Source organism: Vicia villosa, unplaced genomic scaffold (genome assembly GCF_029867415.1).
Source record: "Vicia villosa cultivar HV-30 ecotype Madison, WI unplaced genomic scaffold, Vvil1.0 ctg.001135F_1_1, whole genome shotgun sequence".
Lineage (NCBI taxonomy): Eukaryota > Viridiplantae > Streptophyta > Magnoliopsida > Fabales > Fabaceae > Vicia > Vicia villosa.
Genome location: NW_026705499.1, coordinates 306,451 through 316,229, shown reverse-complemented (window position 1 = coordinate 316,229; position 9,779 = coordinate 306,451). Strand labels below are relative to the sequence as shown.

Below are 9,779 nucleotides of genomic sequence, written 5' to 3'. Positions count from 1 at the left end.
TCCATATATTTAAAAGGGATAAAAAATGTTTAAAAATAAAATAAGGGAGCCAGATTATGTGAATAGACTAAAATAAAGAGAATATAAACTGTAATTTAACATAAATTATTTTATAAAATTATTATTTATTAATAATTTAAAGAAAATAAAATCGATTATAAGTAGAAGGAATACATCAACATGTTCAACAACTACGTCTTCTTGTTTAATAATTATAGGTATGGAAGAGCCAAGATTAATAAAATAAAAAGGATTAATGAACTTTTTGGTCCCTCTAAATATCTCAAACTTCGTTTTTAGTCCCTCTAAAATTTTCATTCAAAGAATGGTCCTCCTAAAATTTTAAATTTTAACTTTTGGTCCCTCATGACAAAATCATAGCTAAAATGGTCTGTAATTTCGTCGCTAAATAAAAAATCATCGCTAAAAACCGTCGTTAAATTGTAAAAACCGTCGCTAAATTGCAGGAGGGACCAAAAGTTAAATTTAAAAATTTTAGGAGGACCATTCTTTGAAGAAAATTTTTAGAGGGACTAAAAATAAAGTTTGAGATATTTAGAGGGACCAAAAAATTCATTAACCCAAATAAAAATCATCAATATTATAAGTGCAAAGATGCATTATGATTATGAATTTATGATTATGAATTTAAATATTTTGTCTTTTTTTCTTAAAATAAAGAAAAACACATGTTTTTGTAAAATTGAAAGGTTCAACTAGGGGTGTTCGCGGTTCGGTTTGGATCGGTTTTAAGGCAAAAATTCATCCGATCCAAAAATAATATTACGTGCGGTTTGGTTCGGTTTTGGATGATATGTTGAAAAAATCCAATCCGATCCGATCCAATTTAATGCGGTTTAATTTGGATCGGTTTTTGGATATCCAAATTACAAATTATATTTTTACTAATATTATACCATTACTAATAAATTATATATTTGATATAATATATATCATATTGTATATTAAAAGTTAATATTATAAAATGAAAATGATCGATTATAGTTGAAATAAATGAAATAATAAAAATAAATAGATTAAGCTAAGCTAAAAGATAAGATAAAAAAATTAATTATTATATAATAATAAATTTATGTAACATATCATACTAATAAAAAATAAATAAGTACAAAATACATATATATGCGGTTCGGTTTGGTTTGGATCGATTTTGAAAAATCAATCCGAAATCCGATCCGAACCGCGCGGTTCTCACAAAATGACATCCAAACACATCCAATATACTTCGGTTTTTTGCGGTTTTCGGTTTTTTTGGATCGGTTTGCGGTTTTTATTTGGATTGGTTTGGATTTGAACACCCTTAGGTTCAACCACACCGAGATATTTAATGTTTGAGACAAAGAAAAATGACAACCAAACAATGCAATAAAAATATAAAAGATAATAACACAAAGAAATTGTTTATCCAGTTCAATCAAATTGATATATTGTAGAAAGAGAGTAGCTTTTCGGTTCAATATACTTCAAAATTGTTACGAGAGGCTACAATATGAGTTACAAGAAAACAACGTTCAAAATTCTTAAGAGCATGCGCTATTTTGTATTCAAATATTTCTCAATATCTTCAACTCTCAAAATATGAATCATGCAAACTCAATGTGTTTAAAGTGTTTCGTTAACCCCTTTTATAATCCCAAAGACTTCCCAACTGCAAGAATATAATCCTATAATTTTCTATGAATATAACCCCTTTAATGTTTATTTATGTGAGCTATAATATTAGAAGTAAAACAAAGAGAACAAAAGACTCCAGACAAAGATTGATTGAGTTTGATTTTTACTACATCATTAACTCGATGAGTGGGAAGAAATGGACTATTTTTCACTTAATAAAAAATACCACTCTTTGAAGTCATCCTACCTCTTGAGATATTTAGTCTTTTATTATGAGTTAGCATCTAATACCAATTATTGACGAAGTGACTTTAAATACAATAGAGGGAGTGAATTATGTTAAAAAAGGATTTTCAAAGTTATGATGATTTTACTTGATTGATTTAGAGAGAGAGAGAGAGTGAGAGAGAGAGAGAGATGGAGCAAATATTAAGCGTGGAAGAATACATAACTAAAAAATTAAAGAGATAAGGGAAAAGAAAGAACACACCAGAATTTATATTATTTCGATCTTAAACCACACTACCTATTTCAATTCTCAAGGATTTCTCATTGATAGTTTCACTAACAGTTGAGCTTTTGTCACATAATTATCCCACAACCTTCTTACGCCAAGCTTTTGTCCAAATTCAACTTCCAACATTTATAATTATATATAGAGTCACATGAGAATAATGCTCTCTTGATTTATAACTGTAGCTGAAGCACATTAATCTGTAATTTCACAATAGTAACTCTTAACTGCTTTGCTGTCTCTGCACTAAAATGATTCTAAGCGAAAGAGTAAAAGAAAAGTTAATGTTCAAACTTCTTATGTTTTTTAAAGTGAACACACGTCCTATTTATATAGTAAAAAATTTACCAAGAAAGGAAATATTTTTATATTAGGTCTTCCACTTTAATCAATTAAGCTACCGCCCTAATCGATTAAACCTAGAAAAATTAGAAATGTTTTGCTGGATCTAAACCCTAATTTATTAGAAAGCTTACTTACTTAATTATACATAAAGATTTCCCCATGTCACTTGCATTTGATCCATAATCGATTTAGGTCAAATTTTCTCAGTGTAATTAATTAAGCAATGCCCATAATCGATTATACATTGGCCAGAACCATTTTTAAGAAGGTTTTGAAAATAAATGAAGTTAATAAAGTAGTTTGTGTGTGTGCATTATGTTAGTACTTTGATACTACTCACACTTGATATTTCAAACTAATGATCCTAAAGAGACAAAAGAAACTAAAGCACATGATCACAGAGAAGCTTAAATAAACTTTAGTATTTAATTCTCTTGAGCCAAACATCAGACTTTTATTGTTTTTTTATTTAATTCAATACTTTTTCTCCAACTTCATTACTCATCATTGTTTCCTCTCTGAACAGAAAACTCAGCGTAAATGTCACCAATACAAGGCCATAACAGTGGTTCCTCTCTAAACCAAACATCTCAGCATAACTCAACATAATAATCAAAATAATTATTTTTTCAAGAATACTCATCAAAAACATCAAGCAGTATCAATATTCAACAAGGCATACTCATAGAGTTCACAATTAACTCTAATAACTTTTATTTAAAGATAAAGAGTTACAAGCGTACACTTTTCTCCCTCGAGAACAACCTTAAATTCAACTCATTTAATTCTCAAATTGAAATTTAAACACGTCAACTTCAACTCTAGATAGCTCAATATCTCAATTAATTATTTTTCTCATTAAAACTTAATAAACAGTACCAAACAACATCGAATAGTCCTCAATAATAAAATTTGCTCAAAAAATCGAGCTGAATGACCCAAATTGGGTCAAACAGGACCCATCCCTTCTCCAAGCTCGTCACCCCCTCTCACAACCCGTTACCATTGTGACCCATGGGCAAGGATCCCATTTCTAGGATCATGACGGTCGACTCATCATTATCACAGTGACGGTTGGGTCGTCACGCAGGTGATACCCATCACCGCTGTGTAGAATGCAGAATTCTTCGTTTTTCACAATTGAAGTACCTTCGAAAGTTCGATTTTGATTCCGAAAAATCCACACGATATAATTTATCTACCTACATTTATACAACAATTATAATATCAAGTACGCATAAATCACACATTTATATAATCAATTCTCCACAATTCATAATCATATTCATAAGAAATGTCAAACACATATTCATCAACATTAAACTCAAATATAAGCATGTTAATTCACAAAAATCTCAGCTATCAATCACAATATAATAACATATTCATTACACAATCATCTTGAGAGGTTTGCATAACCATCTTATGATCAAACCTCATCAATGTATTAACAAGAAAAGGGAAAAGGGAATATGATAATGGCCCCTCTCTATCCTTTATGCAATAAACACCCATAGATGAATAGTTCCTCCTTTACCATAAATTTGCAGCAAGATCTCAAGCTTTGCTTTGGAGTTCTTCTCTAACCTTTGCTCTCCTAAGGTTTTGCCTCTTTCTCTTCTTTTCCCCTTCTCACAAAACTTCACTTACTAACAAAAAGCTCCACTCACTATTCTATTTAAAATAAACCTAACTTTTATTTTAAATAATTCCACACTCTCCCCAACTCTCTTTTATTCCACTTTGTTACTTTAATTTTTCCTAAATTCAAGTTTTCTCCCCAAAACTCATAATTTTCTATTTTTTTCATTATTTTAATTAATTGAAATAACAATAATTCTAATAATTCCCCAATACTCTCAATTTAATTATTAAAGCGCCCAAATAAATTAATAAAAACATTTTAAATTCGATTAAAATAAAATAACGAGAATGGGGCCGTTACAAATTACATAAATCACATGTTTATGGTAGAACTATCTATAGGGAATTTATTCTATGAGAACTAACCATTCATTCTAGAGAGATTCATGGTTTAAACAATAGAAAAGAAAAATTAAAGATTTACAAAGATTAGAAACGAGTCCATAATGGTAACCTTTGTTTTCTCCTTTCCTCGGTACATAAAAGCACCTTAAACTCTCTAAAATTCAAAATCCTAATGACTAAACATGTTTTTAAATTTACATAAAAAACATGAAAATGTGTGATCACGCCGCACTAATATTTAAGCACACCAGAAGTGCTTGATTTATCTGGTTCAGAATTTGGCAGATTGTTTGGATAGCTTTCACACAATGATGAAAACATTGATTTTTCTCTTTAGGGTTTGATTACGCCACGATGTTTGTAGGCACATTGTTATTAGATGATTCCTTTATTTTGGCAATTCAAGAAAAAAAGTTTAGACTACATTGTTTTAGATAAAGAAGTTACTATTTACTACTTAGAGCATCCAAAAAGATAATTTTTCTTATCTATTTTTCTATCTCATTGGAGTAAAAAAATTAAGATTGACTATTAAGAAGAGAGGTAACTTTTTATGGATTCTATTTAATTAATTTGTATTAAAATGAACGAATTTTTTTAAATATAAATCAGCAGTTAAAAATAATTGTTTAAAGAGTTAATTTATTATGCATTATTTGTATGTAAAAATCATCTTGGTCTATCTTTATTTTCTTGTAGGACAGACCAAATTTTTAGGCTCGCGCTCTCAACAATGTCGGAAGATACATACATGTCTATTTGTCATCTCTAATCATAATGGACGGCAAAACAGTCTGTTGAAAATATATTTATCACAATTGTTCATAATCAATAATTAACTTTATCCCTTTATTTATTTATTATTATTGTACAAATTAACTAGTCAAATTAAATATAAAAAATTATGAGAATTTCTTCACCCACCTCCTAACCTTCTTGCCCACCCCTGGTGAATTTACCACACTACCCCTTGTTTCGGAAGTTCATTTCCGAAAAGGTACTTTGTTTTTGGAAAAAAGGTGTTTTCGGAAATGAACTTCCGAAAACGTGTTTTTTTTAATATAAAATATTGATTTCGGAGATGCATCTCCGAAATAAAGTTACATTTTCAGAAAATGTGGTGTTTCGGAAGTTCATCTCCGAACTCACCCCCCATGATGGAATTCGGAAATGAACCTCCGAATTTATGTCTGGACAGAAGAAAAATGAAAAACAACAACGATTCGCTTTATTTAATCGGGTGAAGATTACAACGGTAATATTACTGAAAATTAAAGTTACATATTGTTGAACACGGGTAGGTGGGGATGAGTCAACATTTTGATAACGTCGTCCGCCGATCTTTGAAGTTTGGCGTCCAACTCGATCGGGCCTTTCGAAGAAAATCGGTCGAACGTTGTCCACATAACCGCTAAATCTTCGTCGTTCTTGATCTCAAAAGGTGTGATCATCAACCCTCCCTCGTCGTTAAGCGATGGCGAGCGGTACTCGAGCTGACAGTTTGAAGAAACTACCTACGACATCAGAAAATAATGATATACTTCTGGCCGATAAGGAAGATGTTTTTATTCCAGATAACCTTCATATGAAGAAGCTTTTTGAGAGCGAGAAAGTTTTTGTGTGGTATCCTAAGCATAACATGACACCATTGTTCAAGAGTAAACTATCTGATATTTACAGAAAAGTTGGTGCTAGAAATATCTCTGAGTCACTATCCAAAGAAGAATCATCTGTTGTGAATGATGATGTTGAACTCGAGCATGTTGATCCAAATAATATTCTCAACTTAAGGGGGTTGGTTAAGCTTATTCTTGGTTTTCTTGCATGTTGTAGCCTGAAAATGGAACAAAGTAAGAGACATGAAGCTGTTCAAAGTCTTGTCAACTTGAGTTTCCGCGAGACAAAGGAGCCAATCAATGTAAGCTATAGTTTATCATTATCATCAGGGGACGTCATTACAAAAAAATCAAACAAAGGGGTGCGCTGGGAAAGTCAAAGTTCTATGTTTATAATCCAGAAGATGGATAGTGTTCGCGGCGATGAAATGAAACATGCTTCAAATTTCTCTGAAGCAATATCTGAAGGCGTTTTACGCGAGAATCATGATCATGTTCCTGCACTCGCTGAACTAATCACATTCGGTTTCTTTCTGAAATTTAAAAGCGAAGAAATTGATTTTCTAATGGAATCCAAGAATCTACATATTGAGCATGAAGATGAGATGTTCCTCAACTCTGCCTTCTCTTCTGGCTAACTCTATTGCCGCTGCTTACTGGTTTTTCTGTTTGAATATGCTTTTCGGAAGTTCATCTCCGAAGACACCCCCCATGAGGTGTTTTCGGAGATGCACTTCCGAATTATGGAAATTTTTTTTAAAAAAAAAACGCTTCGGAAGCTCATTTCCGAAGCAGGGGTATTTTGGGATTTTCGCTGGGGGTGACCCCCATAGGGAGGTGGCTAAAGAAATTTTCAAAATTATTTATATACTACGTTCAACATTTTAAAAGAAATCAAAGTATTATATTATTTAATAAAAAAAGTTTGTTTTTGATTTCTTTAATGTGTATCTTAAATACTTAGTTTTTTTATATATGTAAAATAAAATATTTATTTTGTAATAGTAAAATAATGTATTTCTTTTTTGTCGAACCGTCTACTGTCGGAGATTTCATACTCTAAAATAATTATCAAGAGTATGCGCTCTTGCATTTAGACGAAAGTAAATGGATTTGAACTGATTTAATAGAATTCGATCTTATAATTGATGTGCGTTTACATAACTATCAACTAAGTTGGTTTAATAAAACTAAATAGTTTTAGTTTTATTTGTCAAAATAAAACTTTTTTTTTTTTGATATTTTACTCTTTAAAGGTGAATATTCCACCACCTGAGCTAACTTAATAAAAAAAAATCTAAAATTTAACCATTTAAAGATGTTGAAGATTCGAACGTATATTTTTAGGTTGTACATCTATCTATGAAATTAGTTTAATGTGATTATTTTAATAAGTAAAATTTCACTTAAAAAAAAAAAGAAGTGAGATATCATGTATTTTCGTTTTTGTTAATTGATGTTTATGTTGACTATCACTTAAACTGGTTAATGAAACCTTTTTTTTTTATTACAAAAAAGATTACTTTTTGAATTAATTTAAATAATGTAACGGGTGTGTATATTTAATCCAAATATATTGATTGATTGCATAATAAAGTCTAAAAGGTAAATTCATAACAAAGATCAAAAGAATAAAAAGCTACAATAAATAGTGGAAGCCCATCCAAAATAGATAAAGATAAAGTTTCCGAATATTGACTCCGAGAGAATCTGCAATGGGCGTGTGCGCGTCTTGTCACAATGCGAAAACCACACACACTCCAAAAACACCCGCTAGTGGAAAGCACGGTGGCTCTGCTCCACCACGCGCATCGGAATCTTTTCGAAGACCATCGTCGATCATGGTGATGAACATTTCCAACGGTACAATCAAGGAGTATAAACAACCGATTTCAGCAAGCGTCGTCGTTTCGGAGATCAACAAGAGCAATAATTGCTGCTACATCTCAAATGCAGAGTCAATGTGCATCGGCACGTGTATGCCACGCGTTCCTGATGAGGAGGAGCTTCTACCTGGTCGAATCTACTTCATCGTTCCGATTTCGCATTCGAATTATTCATTGTCGCTTCCGCTTCTCTGTGATCTCGCCGTTAAAGTTAGTTCTGCACTTGCCAACTCACGGAGATTATGCTGCGATAACGTCGAGTAAGTTAATTCTAACGTTTTCCGTTTTCTTTTGTTTTTTCCTTTTTTTATATTTTGCCTTTATTTATGATTTAAAATATGGGACAACTTTTTTACCCATTACAAAAGTTGGGTAGTATACTTCTAACCAATCAGATGATTCTATCTCATTTAGCACATTTAACTATTTATTAAAATACTACAAATATTTTTTGTTTTCAAAACATTTTACAAAGGAGGTAACCTTACCCAACTTTTTGAGTTGGGTAGATAAGAATTTACCTTTAAAATATTCTATTGACCTGACTGACTGAGACCTTTTTGAAAAATTCATTATTAAAATATCTGTCTATTTAATGTTTATTTATGACTTTAAATTTTAGTTGACTGTTAATTATTATTTTTGGATATAAGTGATTTTTTATCTTTTTGATTCTTAGTTGTATTTTATAATTTATATTTATTATATAACAAAATCTGTAAACTCTTTTAGTTACTTCTATAAACACTTACATGTAAGGAGTTTATGTATGATTTTTACTTTTTTTTTTTTTTGTTATTCTTTTATAAAACGTTCAAATAACTCACTCATTTAAGAGATTTAAAAATGTACTTTGTAGGAAAAAGAGAGATTATGAATTACTCCTACAATGCTGTCTGTCTTTGAACAACAGATACCTTAGAGACAACATGAATTCAGAATCTTAGTACTGCCAAGCTGCCAAGATTTTGAGATTACATCTACGCGTAACTACTGTTTCTTCATAGAGATTCTATTTATAAAACTATTTAAATACACTGTAATTTACAATATAGTGTATCTTTATAATTAGCATCAGGGAATGGTAAGAATACACTATCAAATTATATGCATTTATTTATCTCTTATTTATATATGCACCAATAAGAAGATATTATTTTAAATTAATGCACTCTACTTCATATTTATATGAGTGGATATGGGTGTAAGCCGATATGAAAAAATTAATTAAATTGATATTCTAAACTAAATTAAATAGAAAAAAAATTAATTAATTTTTATTTGATTTTAAAATTAAACCAAACTAATTAAAATCGAGATGGTTTAGTTCGATTATCAGTTTTAATTTTTATAAATCGTCAAATCGATGAATTAAACTATTTGTTATAATTACACTCTAAATCTTTTATTTCAGCAATCATTAAACTAAATTTTTGTTTCTGTCCAACTATTCTCCATTTTTATTTACATCTCCTTCATTTCAACAAAACATGCATCAAGAATCCAGGGACGAATCTCCTCTTAGCAGTATGTGGGCAATTGCCCCCACTAAAATGTTAACTCCTTTTAGATATATTTCTTCTGGCCTTATTTATAAGCAAGAATTCCTTTTTTAGATTCATTAAATAATGAATGTATCTGGTTTATTATGTAGACTAAATACATTCATTACTCATTGAACCTACAAATTTTTTTTCCTTATAAATAAGGCCGGAGGGAGTATATAAGTATGATTCTTATTGCCATAGTGTGTGTAATAGATTGAAAATCATGCACCCAATATAATACCATTCA

The 9,779-nt window shown here is 30.4% G+C and overlaps 1 protein-coding gene across 1 annotated transcript; it reads left to right on the top strand.

Moving 5' to 3' along the window:
• The first annotated feature begins 7,716 nt into the window (after positions 1-7,716).
• Positions 7,717-9,181, top strand: LOC131633546 (uncharacterized). The gene is made up of 2 exons (XM_058904242.1): positions 7,717-8,245; positions 8,845-9,181. Exons 1-2 carry the CDS (start codon positions 7,815-7,817, stop codon positions 8,930-8,932), a joined length of 519 nt encoding a protein of 172 aa, XP_058760225.1. The 5' UTR covers positions 7,717-7,814; the 3' UTR covers positions 8,933-9,181.
• Positions 9,182-9,779: the final 598 nt, after the last annotated feature.